This window comes from Oncorhynchus clarkii, chromosome 23 (assembly GCF_045791955.1).
Source record: "Oncorhynchus clarkii lewisi isolate Uvic-CL-2024 chromosome 23, UVic_Ocla_1.0, whole genome shotgun sequence".
Classification (NCBI taxonomy): domain Eukaryota; kingdom Metazoa; phylum Chordata; class Actinopteri; order Salmoniformes; family Salmonidae; genus Oncorhynchus; species Oncorhynchus clarkii.
This window is the reverse complement of record NC_092169.1, coordinates 61,765,493-61,791,381: the sequence shown is the minus strand read 5'-3', so window position 1 is coordinate 61,791,381 and position 25,889 is coordinate 61,765,493. Positions and strand designations below refer to the sequence as shown.

General features: G+C 44.1%; 1 protein-coding gene across 4 annotated transcripts in view; it reads right to left on the bottom strand.

Annotated features, from left to right (window-relative positions):
- The window catches only part of LOC139381507 (exocyst complex component 6-like), a 129,803-nt gene extending 104,674 nt beyond the window's left edge, over positions 1–25,129 (bottom strand). For all 4 annotated transcript variants that reach the window (XM_071125110.1, XM_071125112.1, XM_071125111.1 and 1 more), the window contains exon 1: positions 25,020–25,129. In XM_071125110.1, coding sequence (XP_070981211.1) covers positions 25,020–25,117 — 98 coding nt within the window. In that variant the 5' untranslated portion in view covers positions 25,118–25,129. The remainder of the gene's footprint in view (positions 1–25,019) is intronic.
- Positions 25,130–25,889: the final 760 nt, after the last annotated feature.

The window sequence follows — 25,889 nt, the reverse complement described above, 5'->3', positions numbered from 1 at the left end:
CTGACCTGCCAGTACTGATAGAGAGGCCTAATGCACGGTTCTGACTGTCTGCTGACCTGCCAGTACTGATAGAGAGGCCTAGTGCACGGTTCTGACTGTCTGCTGACCTGTCAGTACTAATAGAGAGGCCTAGTGCACGGTTCTGACTGTCTGCTGACCTGCCAGTACTGATAGAGAGGCCTAGTGCACGGTTCTGACTGTCTGCTGACATGCCAGTACTGATAGAGAGGCCTAGTGCACGGTTCTGAATGTCTGCTGACCTGCCAGTACTGATAGAGGCCTAGTGCACGGTTCTGACTGTCTGCTGACCTGTCAGTACTGATAGAGAGGCCTAGTGCACAGTTCTGACTGTCTGCTGACCTGTCAGTACTGATAGAGAGGCCTAGTGCACGGTTCTGACTGTCTGCTGACCTGCCAGTACTGATAGAGAGGCCTAGTGCACGGTTCTGACTGTCTGCTGACCTGCCAGTACTGATAGAGGCCTAGTGCACGGTTCTGACTGTCTGCTGACCTGCCAGTACTGATAGAGAGGCCTAGTGCACGGTTCTGACTGTCTGCTGACCTGTCAGTACTGATAGAGAGGCCTAGTGCACGGTTCTGACTGTCTGCTGACCTGCCTGTACTGAGAGGCCTAGAGCACGGTTCTGACTGTCTGCTGACCTGCCAGTACTGACTGAGAGGCCTAGTGCACGGTTCTGACTGTCTGCTGACCTGCCAGTACTGATAGAGAGGCCTAGTGCACGGTTCTGACTGTCTGCTGACCTGCCAGTACTGATAGAGAGGCCTAGTGCACGGTTCTGACTGTCTGCCAGTACTGAGAGGCCTAGTGCACGGTTCTGACTGTCTGCTAACCTGCCAGTACTGATAGAGAGGCCTAGTGCACGGTTCTGACTGTCTGCTGAGCTGTCAGTACTGATAGAGAGGCCTAGTGCACAGTTCTGACTGTCTGCTGACCTGTCAGTACTGATAGAGAGGCCTAGTGCACGGTTCTGACTGTCTGCTGACCTGCCAGTACTGATAGAGAGGCCTAGTGCACGGTTCTGACTGTCTGCTGACCTGCCAGTACTGATAGAGAGGCCTAGTGCACGGTTCTGACTGTCTGCTGACCTGTCAGTACTGATAGAGAGGCCTAGTGCACGGTTCTGACTGTCTGCTGACCTGCCAGTACTGATAGAGAGGCCTAGTGCACGGTTCTGACTGTCTGCTGACCTGTCAGTACTGAGAGGCCTAGTGCACGGTTCTGACTGTCTGCTGAAAGACGCAAGTGTTTTTGTCCTCGGAAGTACGGCAAACTAATCAGTCTCCTCCGTTCCAAAAACATTGAATCTTCGGAGTCAATTCCTTGCAGAATCAAAATGTTGACAAATCAGAAATGGGAGTCGACGTGCAAGGAGTCGAAGAACCATGACAACACTTTGAGAAGTTAAATGAGAAGGAAATGCAGACTTGGTGAGGTCCAGTAACAGAGGTACAGGGGGCCATGCTTCCCCATCTGAAAAGGCACCGTGAGACCTAAACCATTACTGACCACAGCTGCCTTGTCAATTCACATTTTTATTAGCATTTTAAATGGAAAAAACGTTATCAGATTAAACGTTCTGATTTGGTTTATTTTCCATTTGTCACATAAGCCACACCACCTCAACGACCTCGACCAGGGAAAGCCTCCCACCGGCTGCAACACCCCACGTGAATGGTGCAAACACAAAGACAGGAAAGGCCATAAAGAAAGCCTATTTGGTTGAGTATCTATAACCGACTATTCCTTTATGGCCATTCAGAGCCACAGAAACACAGCTGTGGCAGGTAGTCTGATCACTCTGCTTTCCATAACAGACAAGTATTGTTAATGAATCATTTGTTTGACTTTTCCTCTGAACTACAGGCAGTGAAAGGTGCTGAGGGCTCACCACACAGTGACAGCAACCTAGTAAACACAGTCCACATGGTGGCCAAAGAGGAACAAAGCCACACTTTGGTTTACCAGAACTGTGTTTCAGCAGGAAACTAACTTCAGTTAACCTCTACTTCCTAATGTGACTGGGATCCTCTTCTGGTCGTCATACCGTGTGAGATCCCCGGGGTTTACTAAAGCAAACACATCCAAAATCAACTAACAATGAGCTATAACCCTAGCCTAGCCCAGAGAGGCTATTAACCTAGCCCAGAGAGGCTATTAGCCTAGCCCAGAGAGGCTATTAGCCTAGCCCAGAGAGGCTATAGACCTAGCCCAGAGAGGCTATTAGCCTAGCCCAGAGAGGCTATAGACCTAACCTAGCCCAGAGAGGCTATTAGCCTAGCCCAGAGAGGCTATAGACCTAGCCCAGAGAGGCTATTAGCCTAGCCCAGAGAGGCTATAGACCTAACCTAGCCCAGAGAGGCTATTAGCCTAGCCCAGAGAGGCTATTAGCCTAGCCCAGAGAGGCTATTAGCCTAGCCCAGAGAGGCTATTAGCCTAGCCCAGAGAGGCTATTAGCCTAGCCCAGAGAGGCTATTAGCCTAGCCCAGAGAGGCTATAGACCTAAAGTAGCCCAGAGAGGCTATAGACCTAAAGTAGCCCAGAGAGGCTATAGACCTAAAGTAGCCCAGAGAGGCTATAGACCTAACCTAGCCCAGAGAGACTATAGACTTAACCTAGCCCAGAGAGGCTATAGACCTAACCTAGCCCAGAGAGACTATAGACTTAACCTAGCCCAGAGAGGCTATAGACCTAACCTAGCCCAGAGAGGCTATAGACCTAACCTAGCCCAGAGAGGCTATAGACCTAACCTAGCCCAGAGAGGCTATAGACCTAACCTAGCCCAGAGAGGCTATAGACCTAACCTAGCCCAGAGAGGCTATAGACCTAGCCCAGAGAGGCTATAGACCTAACCTAGCCCAGAGAGGCTAGAAGGGCTTTATAAATGTATTTATAAAGCCCTTCTTACATCAGCTGATGTCACAAAGTGCTGTACCGAAACCCAGCCTAAAACCCCAAACAGGAAGCAATGCAGAAGTAGAAGCACGGTGGCTAGGAAAGAGAGAGTGTTCCAAACCTCGACCAATAACAGCTAGTTTCCCCACATACAACTCCCAGACAGCCCTAGCTAAATTCCTGCTTGAGAAATTGCTCATTGCTGAGAAGCAATTTTTGGTTTAATTTTGACCATTTGAATTGAACACAATCACAGTAAGGTACTTCATTGTTTCCCAGAAATAATTTGATATTAAAAAAAGGTTAAAAAAAAACATCTGCATTGAACGTTATCAGCTGAAATCCTTAATGGTGAAAACAGCCACGCCCATTTGTGGCGTTACAACAACGAGACGTTTTCTCCTCTCGGACATCATTGAACGTTATCAGCTGAAATCCTTAATGGTGAAAACAGCCACGCCCATTTGTGGCATTACAACACCAACAGTTGTTACAGCAACGAGACGTTTTCTCCTCTCGGACATCATTGTGCGATAGAAGAGCACAATATGTACAGCAGTTTATTTTACCACACTGCTCCTCAGCTCTGCAACAGAAACATGAACAACGATGGTGGTGGGGCGGCCGTGGTACCATGTGAGACCGCCTACGGCGGATTCCATCTTTTAACAATAGGCCTGCGTAAGGCCAAAACGGCAAATATTCCAACTTGAATCATTTCTCAATACAGGACCCTGTGTGGATTACATCACAATCCTGGTCTGTGTTGTTATAGTCTGGTGAGGAATCACCCAACACCAGCAGTTCATGGTAATCAGGCTAGATTGGGTTCAACAAGACTAATAAAAAGCCTCTATTTGTAGTATAGGACGATCATCTTCCAAAGATTCAAATGATGTGACCTCACCCTACATTAGACTGGAGTGGAGATAGCACCATGTGGCCTGAACAACAGGGCCTTAACTGGTGTTATCTCTCTGTAATATAGGCCTAGGCTACCTCACCCTACATTAGACTGGAGTGGAGATATCACCATGTGGCCTGAACAACAGGGCCTTAACTGGTGTTATCTCTCTGTAATATAGGCCTAGGCTACCTCACCCTACATTAGACTGGAGTGGAGATATCACCATGTGGCCTGAACAACAGGGCCTTAACTGGTGTTATCTCTCTGTAATATAGGCCTAGGCTACCTCACCCTACATTAGACTGGAGTGGAGATGGCACCTTGTGGCCTGAATAACAGGGCCTTAACTGGTGTTATCTCTCTGTAATATAGGCCTAGGCTACCTCACCCTACATTAGACTGGAGTGGAGATGGCACCTTGTGGCCTGAATAACAGGGCCTTAACTGGTGTTATCTCTCTGTAATATAGGCCTAGGCTACCTCACCCTACATTAGACTGGAGTGGAGATATCACCATGTGGCCTGAACAACAGGGCCTTAACTGGTGTTATCTCTCTGTAATATAGGCCTAGGCTACCTCACCCTACATTAGCCTGGAGTGGAGATAGCACCATGTGGCCTGAACAACAGGGCCTTAACTGGTGTTATCTCTCTGTAATATAGGCCTAGGCTACCTCACCCTACATTAGACTGGAGTGGAGATGGCACCTTGTGGCCTGAATAACAGGGCCTTAACTGGTGTTATCTCTCTGTAATATAGGCCTAGGCTACCTCACCCTACATTAGACTGGAGTGGAGATGGCACCCTGTGGCCTGAATAACAGGGCCTTAACTGGTGTTATCTCTCTGTAATATAGGCCTAGGCTACCTCACCCTACATTAGACTGGAGTGGAGATAGCACCATGTGGCCTGAACAACAGGGCCTTAACTGGTGTTATCCATGCCTTTGTCACTTCTAGGTTAGACTACTGCAATGCTCTACTTTCCAGCTACTAAATAAACTTCAGTTAGTGCTAAATACGGCTGCTAGAATCCTGACTAGAACCAAAAAATGTGATCATATTACTCCAGTGTTAGCCTCACTATACTGGCTTCCTGTTAAGGCTAGGGCTGATTTCAAGGTTTTACTGCTAACCTACAAAGCATTACATGGGCTTGCTCCTACCTATCTCTCTGATCTGGTCCTGCCGTACATACCTACACGTACGCTACGGTCACAAGACGCAGGCCTCCTAATAGTCCCTAGAATTTCTAAGCAAACAGCTGGAGGCAGGGCTTTCTCCTATAGAGCTCCATTTTTATGGAACGGTCTGCCTACCCATGTCAGAGACGCAAACTCGATCTCAACCTTTAAGTCTTTACTGAAGACTCATCTCTTCAGTGGGTCATATGATTGAGTGTAGTCTGGCCCAGGAGTGTGAAGGTGAACGGAAAGGCTCTGGAGCAACGAACCGCCCTTGCTGTCTCTGCCTGGTGCTGGTGTCCCAGGTCTAAGTCAGAACCTGATTAGAGGGGAATCACCCACCTGGTGTCCCAGGTCTAAATCAGAGCCTGATTAGAGGGGAATCACCCACCTGGTGTCCCAGGTCTAAATCAGTCCCTGATTAGAGGGGAATCACCCACCTGGTGTCCCAGGTCTAAATCAGTACCTGATTAGAGGGGAATCACCCACCTGGTGTCCCAGGTCTAAATCAGTACCTGATTAGAGGGGAATCACCCACCTGGTGTCCCAGGTCTAAATCAGTACCTGATTAGAGGGGAATCACCCACCTGGTGTCCCAGGTCTAAATCAGTCCCTGATTAGAGGGGAATCACCCACCTGGTGTCCCAGGTCTAAATCAGTCCCTGATTAGAGGGGAATCACTCACCTGGTGTCCCAGGTCTAAATCAGAACCTGATTAGAGGGGAATCACCCACCTGGTGTCCCAGGTCTAAATCAGTGACTCAGAGGGGAACAATTAACTAAAGCAGTAGAACTGGCTTGGAGATCCAGAGTTGAGGATATATATAAATAAGAGAGATTGAGAGAGAACAGTGACTGTCTTTACTGGAGTAGTCTGGAGAAGCTAGCCAGTTATAGCTAGCTAGGATAATTGAAGCTACATGCTGTGCTTTTCCCCCAACCCCATTCAGATACAACAGCCTCCCTGTTGGTGTCTCCTTGTCACCTACAACCCCATTCAGATACAACAGCCTCCCTGTTGGTTGCTCCTTGTCACCTACAACCCCATTCAGATACAACAGCCTCCGCGTTGGTGGCTCCTTGTCACCTACAACCCCATTCAGATAAAACAGCCTCTCCGTTGGTTGCTCCTTGTCACCTACAGCCCCATCCAGATAAAACAACCTCCCCGTTCGGGGCTCCTTGTCACCTACAACCCCATTCAGATAAAACAGCCTCCCCGTTGGTGGCTCCTTGTCACCTACAACCCCATTCAGATAAAACAGCCTCCCCGTTGGTGGCTCCTTGTCACCTACAACCCCATTCAGATAAAACAGCCTCCCCGTTGGTGGCTCCTTGTCACCTACAACCCCATTCAGATAAAACAGCCTCCCCGTTGGTGGCTCCTTGTCACCTACTCCTCATTTCACCAACTTCATTTGGTAATTTTGCATTTCATTACGTAACCCTCAGTCCACTTGTTACACATTGAGCCTGTTCGATTGGCCAACAAACAACAAGCTAAGTTACACATGAAGTCTACTGGGCACATGTAATAAAAAGCACATTGAAAAGTTAGCCGTTTTATAAATTAAGCATTTTAAATGTCCTTCTATGCCACAATGTCACATGGATTATATATATTTTTCCATTTAGAAAAAGCCTGTGTTTTAAAATAGTCTCACAAGTATTCGAATATTAAAACGTTTGTTTGGATATTTGAATATAGTAATAACCATGCAGATCTCTTTAACACACCCCCACAGATCACAATCTGTCCAGTTTCTCTCGTTCCCCAGAATGCCCCTCACATCTCCTGCGTTAGAAAGTAGAAGAGAACATGAAACCACTGCTGTGGTAAACCCAGTGATGCTTGGGAAGGAAATGAAGATGAACACAGGGTGTGGTCCAACAGCCAGAGCTGTTTGTGAAATAACTAAAGAAGTAAAGAGATCACTGACAAGGCGCCTAGAAAATCTGTTGATTTGTCCGTTTACGTTTCCCCCTCTTTTCTTTCTTTCAGGGTTTCGCTTTCTAAATCACACTTTAATTAATTATTTATTTTTAACAACAGAATTGGATCTTCCAAAGTCTTAAAACAACCCACATCAGGAGACGTCTGAGGTCTGGAAGAAAGAAAAATACATCTAAGAAATGTACATTTTGGGGTGTAATTACCCTTGAACCGAAGTGTGCAGCAGCCAGAGACCAGTTTGGTGAGCTGTGTTTCTGTAGCGCTCACGTGATCGATGAGTTGGCAAAACAAATGGCCACTGGATTGATGCAAATAACCATGATATCACTCAGCCAGGATACTTTGTAGTTAACATTTCATTTAGAAGGTGGGGGGGAGTATATCCATCTCTACCAGAAGGTTATCATTAGTATCATCACACATTCCTGTGTTAGTAGTAGTTAACATTTCATTTAGAAGGTGGGGGGGGAGTATATCCATCTCTACCAGAAGGTTATCATTAGTATCATCACACATTCCTGTGTTAGTAGTAGTTAACATTTCATTTAGAAGGTGGGGGGGAGTATATCCATCTCTACCAGAAGGTTATCATTAGTATCATCACACAGTCCTGTGTTAGTAGTAGTTAACATTTCATTTAGAAGGTGGGGGGGAGTATATCCATCTCTACCAGAAGGTTATCATTAGTATCATCACACAGTCCTGTGTTAGTAGTAGTTAACATTTCATTTAGAAGGTGGGGGGGAGTATATCCATCTCTACCAGAAGGTTATCATTAGTATCATCACACATTCCTGTGTTAGTAGTAGTTAACATTTAATTTAGAAGGTGGGGGGGGGGGGGGTATATCCATCTCTACCAGAAGGTTATCATTAGTATCATCACACATTCCTGTGTTAGTAGTAGTTAACATTTCATTTAGAAGGTGGGGGGGGTATATCCATCTCTACCAGAAGGTTATCATTGCTAACGGCTCCACAAAGTGTAGACACACACACACAGATACGGGCATTCCTGTGCCGTTTCCGAAACGTTTCAGGAAGTTGTAGGAAAATACAAATCACTGATGCATTTTGGTCATGAGGTATTGATTAACTTGGTCAAATTATAACATGTTCCAGTCCAATACATTTAGTTGATTCCCTACTAAGTCCAATACATTTAGTTGATTCCCTACTAAGTCCAATACATTTAGTTGATTTCCTACTAAGATCAATACATTTAGTTGATTTCCTACTAAGATCAATACATTTAGTTGATTCCCTACTAAGTTCAATACATTTAATTGATTCCCTACTAAGTTCAATTCATTTAGTTGATTCCCTACTAAGTTCAATACATTTAGTTGATTTCCTACTAAGATCAATACATTTAGTTGATTTCCTACTAAGATCAATACATTTAGTTGATTTCCTACTAAGTTCAATACATGTTTGAATATTGTTGAATTGCGTTTTAATGTCTGGATTGTGTGGTTCCGGTCTGTGTTCTCCACAACAGACTTTCTAGGACCCTGCTGATAAGAGACGTGATGATGTGTTGCTCTCTACACAGAACAGTGTGACCTGACCATGCTACTTCCCAATGACCTTGTCCAAGAGCAGTTGAACCTCATTATTACCACCTATATGTATTCTCACTAATCAACACGAGGCTGAAACAAAACAGTGAACGTGTGCCGGTGATAAAACACTCGATGGGGACAGATGTTTTCCTCCGGGTCACAATGCAGGAGGACGACTGCTCGTTTCAGCCTCCAAAAACGGCCTCGGAAAACAGTCCATCTTTCAAACGTTGGAGGGCCTCCCGGGCCCCCCCTGTCATGCAGTGATATCCTGACTGGCTGAGGCGGTTAGAGAGAGAGTGAGAGAGAGAGAGGCTGCAGGTGCTTCCTGTGGGGCTGAGGGAAGAGCTAGAGCATTATGGGGGAGAGGGGAAAGAACTCAGGCTTCCTCTGGCCTGTGGATTGAAGCGGGTGAGCCACAGAACACCCAGCCTGGCACCATTGTGCTCAACCCCCCCACACCCCGGGACACTGGCTGTGCACGACAACAAGACAAACCAACCGCTCCGTCACTGACATCCAGAACCAGGGAATAACTAATAGAATGTAAATGTAGGCTTGTGGAGCGCCCTGCACTGACTGACCCAGATATAGCCTTGGCTCCTAACTGTTCGACAACTGTGATTTGTGAAAAAGGACCGTTGTGACAGAGCATGACGCCATTAGCAACAGTCTGTCCAAGTTATCGACAAACTAAATGGGTTTTTATAAATTAGGCTCCAGAATCCTGCATCGATGTCCTGATCTTGATTCCCAGAAACATGTGACTCGCTCCACTAGGAAATGGTCCCTGAAGAACTGACTTCCAGTGACATGCAGTGAACAAGCTTTACTTTGTGTCACAGAATTCCCTCAAATTAAAAAGACTTTATCCACGTCAGATCTGTCGTTATTATTTTAAAAAAAACACGAATTGAAACGGTATTGGCTTCACTTAAAAATAAATAAAAGTTGTGTTTGGTGCAAACGTCAAAGTACAGGTAGAAGCCATATATAAAACATCCAATGGATCCCAACGCTCTCACAAAGATGATCTGAGAGATTGTTCGCTCTGGACACCAAGCTGAGCCAAATCCACGACACGCTGGAGAAACGCCGGAGAAGACGATAAATCGCTAAACGGTGAATAAGCTGTTGGAGGGGAAGACGCTAGAAAACCCACAGCAGAACAACAACATGATCATTTTAATTGGATCATGGAATAGAAGCTGGTAGAAATCAACAACTTATTGGTCAAGAGAAGCTTGGTCCTTCGCCCTCGGGTGAACATCATCGCATCGGACCAATGACAACTGGTCCGGTTTATGAGAACACGGTTTTGAGGAAAAACTAATTATTCTTTGTCTCGCAGGAGAGATGGGAACACTGCAGTACCAGGGACAGAGGATCAGCATCTACCCCGATACGAGGGCAGAGCTACGGGAACACAAACTACCTGCAATGAGGTGAGAGGGGTACTGTTCAAAACCAACCTGTAGGTACGGAGTGGTCCACCCAGGAACGCTGCTGATCACCTAACAACAAGACCCGCCCCTTCAACTAAGTGCTGTTATTGTGAAGCGGAAATGTCTAGGAGCAACGTCTCAGTCTCAAAATGGTAGGCCACACAAGCTCACAGAATGGGACCGCCGATTGCGTAAAAATCGCCTGTCCTCTGTTGCAACGCTCACTACCGAGTTCCCAACTGCTTCTCGAAGCAACATCAGCACAACAACTGTTTGTCGGGAGCTTCATGAAATGGGTTTCCATGGCCATCGCGCATCCATTTATTTAAATGTACATATACGTATTCATTCCTTTACACTTGTGTGTATAAGGTAGTTGTTGTGAAATTGTCTGATTACTTGTTAGACATTACTGCACGGTCGGAACTAGAAGCACAAGCATTTCGCTACACTCGCATTAACATCTGCTAATCATGTGTATGTGACCAATAAGATTTGATGGCCGAGCAGCCGCACACAAGCCTAACATCACCATGCGCAATGCCAAGCGTCGGGTGCCACCATTGGACTCTGGAGCAGAGGAAACACATTCTCTGGAGTGATGAATCCCATTTCACCCTCTGGCAGTCCGACAGACAAATCTGGGTTTGGCAGATGCCAGAAAAACGCTAACTGCCCCAATGCATAGTGTCAACTGTAAAGTTTGGTGGAGGAGGAATAATGGTCTGGGGCTGTGCATCATGGTTTGGGCTAGTTCCAGTGAAGGGAAATCTTAATGCGACAGCATACAATGACATTCTAGATGATTATGTGCTTCCAACTTTGTGGCAACAGTTTGGGGAAGGTCCTTTTCTGTTTCAGCATGACCAGGCCCCCGTGCACAAATCGAGGTCCATACAGAAATGGTTTGTCAAAATAGACGTGGAAGAACTTGACTGGCATGCACAGAGCCCTGACCTCAACCCCATCAAACAACTTTGGGATGAATTGGAACTGCCTGCGAGCCAGGCCTAAATCACCTAACATCATTGCCCGACCTCCCTAATGTATTAAGTATATTCAGACAATTCAGCAGTATATTAAAGATACAAGATCAACCTCACTAAAACCATCTCTACTTAACAAAACAAATGTTCAATCTCAATATTAGAATCGAAGACACCAATTGTGACCCATTTTAAAATAACTTGTCATTTACATTTTACCCATCTAGATCTAAACATTAACTTCATCGGGTCGCATTTCGTTCCTCAAAAATGAATGTGTTGCCAAGACAAAAAAAATAAAAAAAATAATAATAGTTAGCATGCTTCCTTTGCCCAGGCCACTAGGGTACTGGGAAAAGATTCAAAAGTTCAGTCTCAAATTTGACATGGAAATGTCCCAGAATGAAGATGGCTGCATGTTCTATGCTTTGTGTCTGTGGCTCCGCCTACTTAAGAAATGGTTTGTTCAAGTTAACCGTCTTCCTGGTTGGAAAGAGAGAAAAACAGGATTCATCCGATGGATTCGGGATTCATCCGATGGCATTGAGGAGTACACCACATCATTCACCGTGAGCATCAATGACGTCGTCCCCAGTGACCGTACGTACATATCCCAACCAGAAGTCATGGATTATGGGAAACATCCGCACTGAGCTAAAGGCTAGTGTCCCTCCCGCTACGACCTCCGAAGAGCCATCAAACAGGCAAAGCATTAAAACAGGACTAAGATTGAATACTACTACGCCGGCTCTGACACTCGTCGGATGCTGCAGGGCTTGCAAACTATCACGGATTACAAAGGGAAACCCAGCCGCAAGATGCTCAGTGACACGAAAATACCAGACGAGCTAAATGCCTTCTATGCTCACTATGAGGCAAGCAACACCAAACCATGCGTGAGAGTACCAGCTGTTCTGGACGTCTCCATAGCCGATGTTAGACCTTTAAACAGGTTGATATTCACAAAGCCAAACAGATTACCAGGACGGGTACTCAGAGCATGCGCTGACCAGCTGGCAAGTGTCTTCACTGACATTTTCAACCTCTCCCTGACCCAGTCTGTAATACCTACATGTTTCCAGCAGAACACCATAGTCCCTGTGCCCCAGAATGCCATGGTAACTTGTCTAAATGGCTATCGCCCAATAGCACTCACATCTGTAGCCATGAAATGTTTTGAAAAGCTGGTCATGGCAGATATCAACACCATCATTCCAGACACCCTAGACCCACACCAATTTGCATGCCACCCCAACAGATCCACAGATTATGGAATCTTTATTGCACCACAATGCGCTCTCCCACATAGACAAGAGGAACACCTATGTGAGAATGCTGTTAATTGACTATAGCTCAACACCATAGTAATGAGCTTGGAGGACACTAAGCTAAGAACCCTGACTTAACACCTCCCTCTGCAACTGGATCCTGGACATCCTGACAGGCTGCCCCCAGGTGGTGAGGGTAGGTAACAACACATCCGCCACACTGACCCTGAACATGGAGGCCCCTCAGGGGTACTCCGTTCACTCAGGACTGCACGGCCAGGCACAACTCCAACACCATCAGTACGTTTATTGACGACACAACGGTGGTAGGCCTGATCACCGACAATGAGACAGTCTATAGGAAGGAAGTCAGAGACCTGGCAGTGTGGTGCTAGGACAACAACCTCTCCCTCAACGTCAGCAAGACAAAGCAGCTGATCGTGGACTACCGGAAACGGAGGGCCGAGCCACGCCCCCGTTCACATCGACGGGGCTGTAGTGGAGTGGATCGAGGGCTTGGTCCATGGTGTCCACGTTACTAAGGATCTCTCATTGTCCACAAACACCAACACAGTCTCGAAGACGGAATGACAACGCCTCTTCCCTCTCAGGAGGTAGAAAAGATTTGGCGTGGGCCCTCAGATCCTCAAAACGTTCTACAGCTACACCATTGAGAGCATCTGGACTGGCTGCATCACCGCTAGGTAAGAGCAACTGGCATCCGATCGCAGAGGGTAGTGCGTACGGCCCAGTACATCACTGGGGACAAGCTCCCTGCCATCCAGGACCTCTATACCAGGCGGTGTCAGAGGAAGGCCCTAAAACTTGTCATCTCTCTGCTACCGCATGGCAAGGGTTACCAATGCACCAAGTCTAGAATCAACAGGACGGTGAACAGCTTGTTCCCAAGCCATAAGACCGCTAACTAGTTTGTTTAATAGTTAACCGGACAATCTGCATTGACCCTTTTGACTCATCACATACGCTGCTGCAACTGTTAATGATCTATCCTGTTGCATATTCACTTATCTACTTCAATTACCTGTAGCCCTGCACATGGACTTGGTACTGCTACCCTGTCTATAGCCATGTTATTACCTGTACCCCTGCACATTGACTCAGTACTGCTACCCTGTCTATAGCCATGTTATTACCTGTACCCCTGCACATTGACTCAGTACTGCTACCCTGTCTATAGCCATGTTATTACCTGTACCCCTGCACATTGACTCAGGTCTGCTACCCTGACTATAGCCATGTTATTACCTGTACCCCTGCACATTGACTCAGTACTGCTACCCTGTCTATAGCCATGTTATTACCCCAGACCGCTGCACATGGACTTGGTACTGCTACCCTGTCTATAGCCATGTTATTACCTGTACCCCTGCACATTGACTCAGTACTGCTACCCTGTCTATAGCCATGTTATTACCTGTACTCCTGCACATGGACTCAGGTCTGCTACCCTGACTATAGCCATGTCATTACCCCAGACCCCTGCACATGGACTTGGTCCTGCTACCCTGTCTATAGCCATGTTATTACCTGTACCCCTGCACATGGACTTGGTACTGCTACCCTGACTATAGCCATGTTATTACCTGTACCCCTGCACATTGACTCAGTACTGCTACCCTGTCTATAGCCATGTTATTACCTGTACCCCTGCACATTGACTTCAAATCAAATCAAATTTTATTTGTCACATACACATGGTTAGCAGATGTTAATGCGAGTGTAGCGAAATGCTTGTGCTTCTAGTTCCGACAATGCAGTAATAACAAGTAATCTAACTAACAATTCCAAAACTACTGTCTTGTACACAGTGTAAGGGGATAAAGCATATGTACATAAGGATATATGAATGAGTGATGGTACAGAGCAGCATAGGCAAGATACAGTAGATGGTATCGAGTACAGTATGTACAAATGAGATGAGTATGTAAACAAAGTGGCATAGTTTAAAGTGGCTAGTGATACATGTATTACATAAGGATACAGTCGATGATATAGAGTACAGTATATACGTATGCATATGAGATGAATAATGTAGGGTAAGTAACATTATATAAGGTAGCATTGTTTAAAGTGGCTAGTGATATATTTACATCATTTCACCTATAATTCCCATTATTAAAGTGGCTGGAGTTGAATCAGTGGCTTGGTACTGCTACCCTGTCTATAGCCATGTTATTACCTGTACCCCTGCACATTGACTTGGTACTGCTACCCTGTCTATAGCCATGTTATTACCTGTACCCCTGCACATTGACTTGGTACTGCTACCCTGTCTATAGCCATGTTATTACCCCAGGCCCCTGCACATGGACTCAGTACTGCTACCCTGTCTATAGCCATGTTATTACCCCAGACCCCTGCACATGGACTTGGTACTGCTACCCTGTCTATAGCCATGTTATTACCTGTACCCCTGCACATTGACTTGGTACTGCTACCCTGTCTATAGCCATGTTATTACCTGTACCCCTGCACATTGACTTGGTACTGCTACCCTGTCTATAGCCATGTTATTACCTGTACCCCTGCACATTGACTTGGTACTGCTACCCTGTCTATAGCCATGTTATTACCTGTACCCCTGCACATTGTCCGGACCTCTGGCAGTCTCTATGGGGGTGCCACAGGGTTCAATTCTTGGACCGACTCTCTTCTCTGTATACATCAATGAGGTCGCTCTTGCTGCTGGTGAGTCTCTGATCCACCTCTACGCAGACGACACCATTCTGTATACTTCCGGCCCTTCTTTGGACACTGTGTTAACAACCCTCCAGGCAAGCTTCAATGCCATACAACTCTCCTTCCGTGGCCTCCAATTGCTCTTAAATACAAGTAAAACTAAATGCATGCTCTTCAACCGATCGCTACCTGCACCTACCCGCCTGTCCAACATCACTACTCTGGACGGCTCTGACTTAGAATACGTGGACAACTACAAATACTTAGGTGTCTGGTTAGACTGTAAACTCTCCTTCCAGACCCATATCAAACATCTCCAATCCAAAGTTAAATCTAGAATTGGCTTCCTATTTCGCAAAGCATCCTTCACTCATGCTGCCAAACATACCCTTGTAAAACTGACCATCCTACCAATCCTCGACTTTGGCGATGTCATTTACAAAATAGCCTCCAATACCATACTCAACAAATTGGATGCAGTCTATCACAGTGCAATCCGTTTTGTCACCAAAGCCCCATATACTACCCACCATTGCGACCTGTACGCTCTCGTTGGCTGGCCCTCGCTTCATACTCGTCGCCAAACCCACTGGCTCCATGTCATCTACAAGACCCTGCTAGGTAAAGTCCCCCCTTATCTCAGCTCGCTGGTCACCATAGCATCTCCCACCTGTAGCACACGCTCCAGCAGGTATATCTCTCTAGTCACCCCCAAAACCAATTCTTTCTTTGGCCGCCTCTCTTTCCAGTTCTCTGCTGCCAATGACTGGAACGAACTACAAAAATCTCTGAAACTGGAAACACTTATCTCCCTCACTAGCTTTAAGCACCAACTGTCAGAGCAGCTCACAGATTACTGCACCTGTACATAGCCCACCTATAATTTAGCCCAAACAACTACCTCTTTCCCAACTGTATTTAATTTATTTATTTATTTTGCTCCTTTGCACCCCATTATTTTTATTTCTACTTTGCACATTCTTCCATTGCAAAACTACCATTCCAGTGTTTTACTTGCTATATTGTATTTACCTTGCCACCATGGCCTTTTTTGCCTTTACCTCCCTTCTCACCTCATTTTCTCACATTGTATATAGACTTGTTTATACTGTATTATTGACTGTATGTTTGTTTTACTCCATGTGTAACTCTGTGTTGTTGTATCTGTCGAACTGCTTTGCTTTATCTTGGCCAGGTCGCAATTGTAAATGAGAACTTTTTCTCAACTTGCCTACCTGGTTAAATAAAGGTGAAAAAAAAAAAAAAAAAAAAACATTGACTGAGTACTGCTACCCTGTCTATAGCCATGTTATCATTGACTCAGTACTGCTACCCTGTCTATAGCCATGTTATCATTGACTCAGTACTGCTACCCTGTCTATAGCCATGTTATCATTGACTCAGTACTGCTACCCTGTCTATAGCCATGTTATCATTGACTCAGTACTGCTACCCTGTCTATAGCCATGTTATCATTGACTCAGTACTGCTACCCTGTCTATAGCCATGTTATCATTGACTCAGTACTGCTACCCTGTCTATAGCCATGTTATCATTGACTCAGTACTGCTACCCTGTCTATAGCCATGTTATCATTGACTCAGTACTGCTACCCTGTCTATAGCCATGTTATCATTGACTCAGTACTGCTACCCTGTCTATAGCCATGTTATCATTGACTCAGTACTGCTACCCTGTCTATAGCCATGTTATCATTGACTCAGTACTGCTACCCTGTCTATAGCCATGTTATCATTGACTCAGTACTGCTACCCTGTCTATAGCCATGTTATCATTGACTCAGTACTGCTACCCTGTCTATAGCCATGTTATCATTGACTCAGTACTGCTACCCTGTCTATAGCCATGTTATCATTGACTCAGTACTGCTACCCTGTCTATAGCCATGTTATCATTGACTCAGTACTGCTACCCTGTCTATAGCCATGTTATCATTGACTCGGTACTGCTACCCTGTCTATAGCCATGTTATCATTGACTCAGTACTGCTACCCTGTCTATAGCCATGTTATCATTGACTCAGTACTGCTACCCTGTCTATAGCCATGTTATCATTGACTCAGTACTGCTACCCTATCTATAGCCATGTTATCATTGACTCAGTACTGCTACCCTGTCTATAGCCATGTTATCATTGACTCAGTACTGCTACCCTGTCTATAGCCACGTTATCATTGACTCAGTACTGCTACCCTGTCTATAGCCATGTTATCATTGACTCAGTACTGCTACCCTGTCTATAGCCATGTTATCATTGACTCAGTACTGCTACCCTGTCTATAGCCATGTTATCATTGACTCAGTACTGCTACCCTGTCTATAGCCATGTTATCATTGACTCAGTACTGCTACCCTGTCTATAGCCATGTTATCATTGACTCAGTACTGCTACCCTGTCTATAGCCATGTTATCATTGACTCAGTACTGCTACCCTGTCTATAGCCATGTTATCATTGACTCAGTACTTCTACCCTGTCTATAGCCATGTTATCATTGACTCAGTACTGCTACCCTGTCTATAGCCATGTTATCATTGACCAAGTACTGCTACCCTGTCAATAGCCATGTTATCATTGACTCAGTACTGCTACCCTGTCTATAGCCATGTTATCATTGACTCAGGTCTGCTACCCTGTCTATAGCCATGTTATCATTGACTCAGTACTGCTACCCTGTCTATAGCCATGTTATCATTGACTCAGGTCTGCTACCCTGTCTATAGCCATGTTATCATTGACTCAGTACTACTACCCTGTCTATAGCCATGTTATCATTGACTCAGTACTGCTACCCTGTCTATAGCCATGTTATCATTGACTCAGTACTGCTACCCTGTCTATAGCCATGTTATCATTGACTCAGTACTGCTACCCTGTCTATAGCCATGTTATCATTGACTCAGTACTGCTACCCTGTCTATAGCCATGTTATCATTGACTCAGTACTGCTACCCTGTCTATAGCCATGTTATCATTGACTCAGTACTGCTACCCTGTCTATAGCCATGTTATCATTGACTCAGTACTGCTACCCTGTCTATAGCCATGTTATCATTGACTCAGTACTGCTACCCTGTCTATAGCCATGTTATCATTGACTCAGTACTGCTACCCTGTCTATAGCCATGTTATCATTGACTCAGGTCTGCTACCCTGTCTATAGCCATGTTATCATTGACTCAGTACTGCTACCCTGTCTATAGCCATGTTATCATTGACTCAGGTCTGCTACCCTGTCTATAGCCATGTTATCATTGACTCAGGTCTGCTACCCTGTCTATAGCCATGTTATCATTGACTCAGTACTACTACCCTGTCTATAGCCATGTTATCATTGACTCAGTACTGCTACCCTGTCTATAGCCATGTTATCATTGACTCAGTTCTGCTACCATGTCTATAGCCATGTTATCATTGACTCAGTACTACTACCCTGTCTATAGCCATGTTATCATTGACTCAGTACTACTACCCTGTCTATAGCCATGTTATCATTGACTCAGTACTGCTACCCTGTCTATAGCCATGTTATCATTGACTCAGTACTGCTACCCTGTCTATAGCCATGTTATCATTGACTCAGTACTGCTACCCTGTCTATAGCCATGTTATCATTGAATCAGTTCTGCTACCCTGTCTATAGCCATGTTATCATTGACTCAGTACTATTACCCTGTCTATAGCCATGTTATCATTGACTCAGTACTCCTACCCTGTCTATAGCCAAGTTATCATTGACTCAGTACTGCTACCCTGTCTATAGCCATGTTATCATTGACTCAGTACTGCTACCCTGTCTATAGCTATGTTATCATTGACTCAGTACTGCTACCCTGTCTATAACCATGTTATCATTGACTCAGTACTGCTACCCTGTCTATAGCCATGTTATCATTGACTCAGTACTGCTACCCTGTCTATAGCCATGTTATTACCTGTACCCCTGCACATTGACTTGGTACTGCTACCCTGTCTATAGCCATGTTATTACCTGTACCTCTGCACACTGACTTGGTACTGCTACCCTGTCTATAGCCATGTTATTACCCCAGACCCCTGCACATGGACTTGGTACTGCTACCCTGTCTATAGCCATGTTATTACCCCAGACCCCTGCACATTGACTTGGTACTGCTACCCTGTCTATAGCCATGTTATCATTGACTCAGGTCTGCTACCCTGTCTATAGCCATGTTATCATTGACTCAGTACTGCTACCCTGTCTATAGCCATGTTATCATTGACTCAGTACTACTACCCTGTCTATAGCCATGTTATCATTGACTCAGTACTACTACCCTGGTACTGCTTGGTACTTCTACCCTGTATATAGCCATGTTATCACTGTCAGTACTGCTACCCTGTCTATAGCCATGTTATCATTGACTCAGTACTGCTACCCTGTCTATAGCCATGTTATCATTGACTCAGTACTGCTACCCTGTCGATAGCCATGTTATCATCGACTCAGTACTGCTACCCTGTCTATAGCCATGTTATCATTGACTCAGTACTGCTACCCTGTCTATAGCCATGTTATCATTGACTCAGTACTGCTACCCTGTCGATAGCCATGTTATCATTGACTCAGTACTCCTACCCTGTCTATAGCCATGTTATCATTGACTCAGTACTGCTACCCTGTCGATAGCCATGTTATCATTGACTCAGTACTCCTACCCTGTCTATAGCCATGTTATCATTGACTCAGTACTGCTACCCTGTCTATAGCCATGTTATCATTGACTCAGTACTGCTACCCTGTCTATAGCCATGTTATCATTGACTCAGTACTGCTACCCTGTCTATAGCCATGTTATCATTGACTCAGTACTGCTACCCTGTCTATAGCCAAGTTATCATTTCTCATTTTGTATTTATTATGACTTTTATTATAAAACATTCCTATTATTTCTCTCTGGTCTCTCTCTCTGCATTGTTGGGAAGGGCCAGTCAGTCAGCATTTCACTGCAGGTCTACACCTGTTGTTTACCAAGCATGTGACACAATCTGATGGTGCTAATGGGGCCATTAAAATGCAAAGGCCTGTAATCGTCCTCTACACACACGGGTCGGCCCCTAGACAGCCTACGCAAATTATAAACCCGCCAGAACAACCCAAAATAATACAATGACGTTTGTCTCGGGCTCTAAAATGTGTTTATTGTGATCAAGTTCGATCCCCATGATCGACTGTTTTATGTTGGCTACAAATAGACATTTAAACAGTGATCCATTCTAACTGCTGCATATCTATTTAAATAGTGATCCATTCTAACTGCTACATATCTATTTAAATAGTGATCCATTCTGACTGCTACATATCTATTTAAATAGTGATCCATTCTAACTGCTACACATCTATTTAAATAGTGATCCATTCTAACTACTACATATCTATTTAAATAGTGATCCATTCTAACTGCTACATATCTATTTAAATAGTGATCCATTCTAACTACTACATATCTATTTAAATAGTGATCATTCTAACTGCTACATATCTATTTAAATAGTGATCCATTCTAACTACTACATATCTATTTAAATAGTGATCCATTCTAACTACTACATATCTATTTAAATAGTGATCCATTCTAACTACTACATATCTATTTAAATAGTGATCCATTCTAACTGCTACATATCTATTTAAATAGTGATCAATTCTAACTGCTACATATCTATTTAAATAGTGATCCATTCTGACTGCTACATATCTATTTAAATAGTGATCCATTCTAACTACTACATATCTATTTAAATAGTGATCCATTCTAACTGCTACATATCTATTTAAATAGTGATCCATTCTAACTGCTACATATCTATTTAAATAGTACATATCTATTTAAATAGTGATCAATTCTAACTGCTACATATCTATTTAAATAGTGATCCATTCTAACTGCTACATATCTATTTAAATAGTGATCCATTCTAACTGCTACACATCTATTTAAATAGTGATCCATTCTGACTGCTACATATCTATTTAAATAGTGATCCATTCTAACTGCTACATATCTATTTAAATAGTACATATCTATTTAAATAGTACACATCTATTTAAACAGTGATCCATTCTAACTACTACATATCTATTTAAATAGTGATCCATTCTAACTGCTACATATCTATTTAAATAGTGATCCATTCTAACTGCTACATATCTATTTAAATAGTACATATCTATTTAAATAGTGATCCATTCTAACTGCTACATATCTATTTAAATAGTACACATCTATTTAAACAGTGATCCATTCTAACTGCTACACATCTATTTAAATAGTGATCCATTCTGACTGCTACATATCTATTTAAATAGTGATCCATTCTAACTACTACATATCTATTTAAATAGTGATCCATTCTAACTGCTACATATCTATTTAAATAGTGATCAATTCTAACTGCTACATATCTATTTAAATAGTGATCCATTCTGACTGCTACATATCTATTTAAATAGTGATCCATTCTAACTACTACATATCTATTTAAATAGTGATCCATTCTAACTACTACATATCTATTTAAATAGTGATCCATTCTGACTGATACATATCTATTTAAATAGTGATCCATTCTAACTACTACATATCTATTTAAATAGTGATCCATTCTAACTGCTACATATCTATTTAAATAGTGATCCATTCTAACTACTACATATCTATTTAAATAGTGATCCATTCTAACTGCTACATATCTATTTAAATAGTGATCCATTCTAACTACTACATATCTATTTAAATAGTGATCCATTCTAACTGCTACATATCTATTTAAATAGTACATATCTATTTAAATAGCAATTCATTCTAACTGCTACATATCTATTTAAATAGTGATCCATTCTGACAGTTGCCTTCACACAGTCCAGCCCCCACCCACCTTGCCAGCACCACAGTCCAGCCCCCACCCACCCTGCCAGCACCACAGTCCAGCCCCCACCCACCCTGCCAGCACCACAGTCCAGCCCCCACCCACCCTGCCAGCACCACAGTCCAGCCCCCACCCACCCTGCCTGCACCACAGTCCAGCCCCCAGCCCTCCAGCCAGGGTCACAGTCCAGCCCCCACCCTGCCTGCACCACAGTCCAGCCCCCACCCACCCTTCCTGCACCAAAGTCCAGCCCCCACCCACCCTGCCAGCACCACAGTCCAGCCCCCACCCACCCTTCCTGCACCAAAGTCCAGCCCCCACCCACCCTGCCAGCACCACAGTCCAGCCACCACCCACCCTGCCTGCACCACAGTCCAGCCCCCAGCCCTCTAGCCAGCTTCACAGTCCAGCCCCCACCCATCCTGCCTGCACCACAGTCCAGCCCCCAGCCCTCCAGCCAGCTTCACAGTCCAGCCCCCACCCATCCTGCCTGCGCCAGCCAGCCCCCAAGCGCCACAGTCCAGCCCCCAAGCACCACAGTTCCCTATATAGTGCACTACTTTATACTACAGCCCTATATAGTGCACTACTTTATACTACAGCCCTATTCCCTATATAGTGCACTACTTTAAACCAGAGCCCTATTCCCTACATAGTGCACTACTTTAGACCAGAGCCCTATTCCCTACATAGTGCACTACTTTAGACCAGAGCCCTATTCCCTACATAGTGCACTACTTTAGACCAGAGCCCTATTCCCTACATAGTGCACTACTTTAGACCAGAGCCCTAAGGGTCCTAGTGCACTGCATAGGGGGACATTTGGAAAGCAGATCAGGATGGGCTGAGGAAGTCTGATAACCAAAGGACGACTGACCGATTCAAACAGACGACAGGCAGGATGGACAAAACAATGAGCCTTGATGTTGTCAGCACTGGACACAACACACACACTTCAATAAGAGGAAGACTGAAGGTTAACTTCCTAACGATATGAACACACCTGGTTTGCCCTTTGAACTGAAAAATCATTAACACACTTTCAGGCACTACTGTAATGTTTCCCGTTTTAATGTCACATGAACAAGTACAGTGAAATGATTGTCTGGCAAACTCAATGTATTGCACAGTGTAGGTCTACAGCTGGAATGCTAAGCTCCCAATGCTATGATGAACCCAGTCTAAATGATGTATTATGACTGGTGTTATCAGTGAACTGACACGCAACTAGGAAGTAGCCTAACCTCTATACCTCAGAGACAACACAATATCCAGGCTGAAACTGGCTGAACAAGGAAACATACCTGTCATAGTTTTGACAGAAGCAGCAATGACAGAGTAGATAGATAAGTGGCCCCAGGCCATAACAGGCCTGTTAGGCCATAGCAGGCCAAGCCCTTGATCATGGGTCTCAGTTCCATTACATGACATAAGAGTTTTCTGTACGGGGGAGTTTTGTAAAGAGCCCCGACTCTCAGTCTGAACGTATCACTTGCAGTACGGTTTTGGAAGCATAAGGACCATCCATATCTGCAAGAAATAATGATCAGTTAAAGAAAGGTTAAATTCATAAACACCTTTTTAGGGTTAGTGTTCCCACACAGTCATATCTCCATGTTAGAGCGCGTGCTTACAGAAAACAGATGGAAGACGGAGTCGACTACCTGTGCTAATTAGCTATCTGCTTCACGGAAGACACGGACCTCACAAATGTGTCATCACTGACAAATACTGTAGTCTGTAACGGTGTTAAAACCAGTTTGTGAAATTATTTTGATGTGATATGAAAGTAGAGGAACTTATGTTTCTAGAACAATACCACAATTTGAGAATCAATTCACCTTTAGATGGGAGTATTTGGCTGATTTGGCTTTCCAGAACCAATTATCCCTTAAAACAGAACATCTCAGGTCCTTGGACTATATGGAGTAAAGTTAGGCTACTTTAGTCCATTATTGGTCTATAACAGGCCACACCATCACTTCCCCCTCTGGCTGGCTGGTGTGCTGCTGGCAGGATTTATTTCAGTTCTGGAGGGGATGGAGCTGGAGTGGTGTCATTCATTCAAATCCACAGTATGTTTTTGATGTGGAGTATCTAGTTAGTCATGGCTAACTTGTAGCTAACTATATTAAGATAATTTACTACTGAATAGACAGCTTAGCCGATGACTTGATTGCAAGCTAACGTTGGCTAGCTACATAGCTAATGATAAATATTGCTATGGATGAAACGTTAGCTAGCTAGCTACTTACCTAAGGATAAATATAACTATGCTGTAACGTTAAATAGCCAGCTACTTAGTTAATGATACATATTGCTAAGGATGTAACGTTAGCTAGCTACTTAATGATACATTTAGCTACGACTGTAAGGTTAGTTATGTGATTAATACGTGCCCCAGTTTGTTTGCTAGCTACTTACCAAGCTAACTATACAGCAACGTTTTAAGATCACATCGATATAAACAAGACTCAGTATTATCAAATGAAGCTAGTTAGTGGCCTGCTAATGCAACTAGCTAGCTAACCTGCTAATGCAACTAGCTAGCTAACCTGCTAATGCACCTAGCTAACCTGCTAATGCAACTAGCTAGCTAACCTGCTAATGCAACTAGCTAGCTAACCTGCTAATGCAACTAGCTAACCTGCTAGCTGGCCAACTAGCTAACCTGCTAATGCAACTAGCTAGCTAACCTGCTAATGCAACTAGCTAGCTAACCTGCTAATGCAACTAGCTAACCTGCTAGCTGGCCAACTAGCTAGCTACCCTGCTAATACAATTAGCTAACCTGCTAATGCAACTAGCTAACCTGCTTGCTTGCCAACTAGCTAGCCAACAACCTTGGGCATAACGAGCCACACCCATCTATTGCTATGTAGAGTTGTGACATGTCACCCTACCTGACATTACAACCATCATATAAAACGTTACAACACATGACATATGAACACGATGTTTTGACGTGTAAACACCGGGTTTGTCTAAAGCTAGCTCACCCTGCTCACTAGCATAGCAACTAAACCCTGGTCACTGTAGCATAGCAACAACATAAGATATGTAACGTTGAGCTGGCTTGGGATTTGGATGCTAACAAACAAAAGGTATTTCAGTGTACTGTTCTACTTGGACCACCAACGATAAGATAATAAAATAAATTTTCTTTAAAATACACATTTTCGTACCGAAGTGTCGGACCGACACAAGCGGTGTCGGTGCTCTCAATTTCTTGCAAAATCCGTTCGTGCTCCGTTATACACTCCACGGATTCATTGTCCGCCATGTTGCTGGTAATCATCACAGTGTCGAGCGGTGACGGTGACACTGCGGGGAAACGGGTCAGTACCGGACTCGGTCGGTAAGGGGCGTAACGTTACCGGTGTGTGATGTCTTGGTGACAGCCGTAGGCAGATGTTTACCCTGCTAATAACCTACACATCAGTGTCAAATCTGATTTATTCATCTATACAGTTAACTGGCCTTAGATCAGTAGAGGAGGGGATCTATGAATGAATAGTCCCTACTTATAAATGGATATTAATAGTAACAGAATGAACATCATAACCAAATAGTATTCTGTCCATGCTACATTTCCTTTAAAACTTCACTTCCATTGTTCAATTAATTTGAAAAAGTACCGTAGCTATTTGTACAGATAATTGTTTCCTGGTGAGAATAAAACGAATTGATTGTAATCACAATTAGCTATTATGAATAGATGAAAATGTCTCACATTTGACTAATGAATCTGTTCTACAATAGTTTGAACCTTGTTTTTCTTTATCCATATTTGGATTAAATTGAAAGTACCTTAATGTGGTTCCCAGGGGCAAGTCCACGGATTCAAGTTCAGCAAAAACATTTCCAAAGCCCTTCTCATCATCTCTACTACCGTCATCTTCAGGAATATCTGGTAAAGGTTTCTCCACTCTATCGCTGGACATTTCACAATTTCTAGCTTTGTAGAGAGAGTGGTGGGAGATTTGTGCAGTAGGATATAGCTGTGGAGAGTTCCTGGTCACACACCTACTGGGGTCAATCAGGCTGTCAGCAGA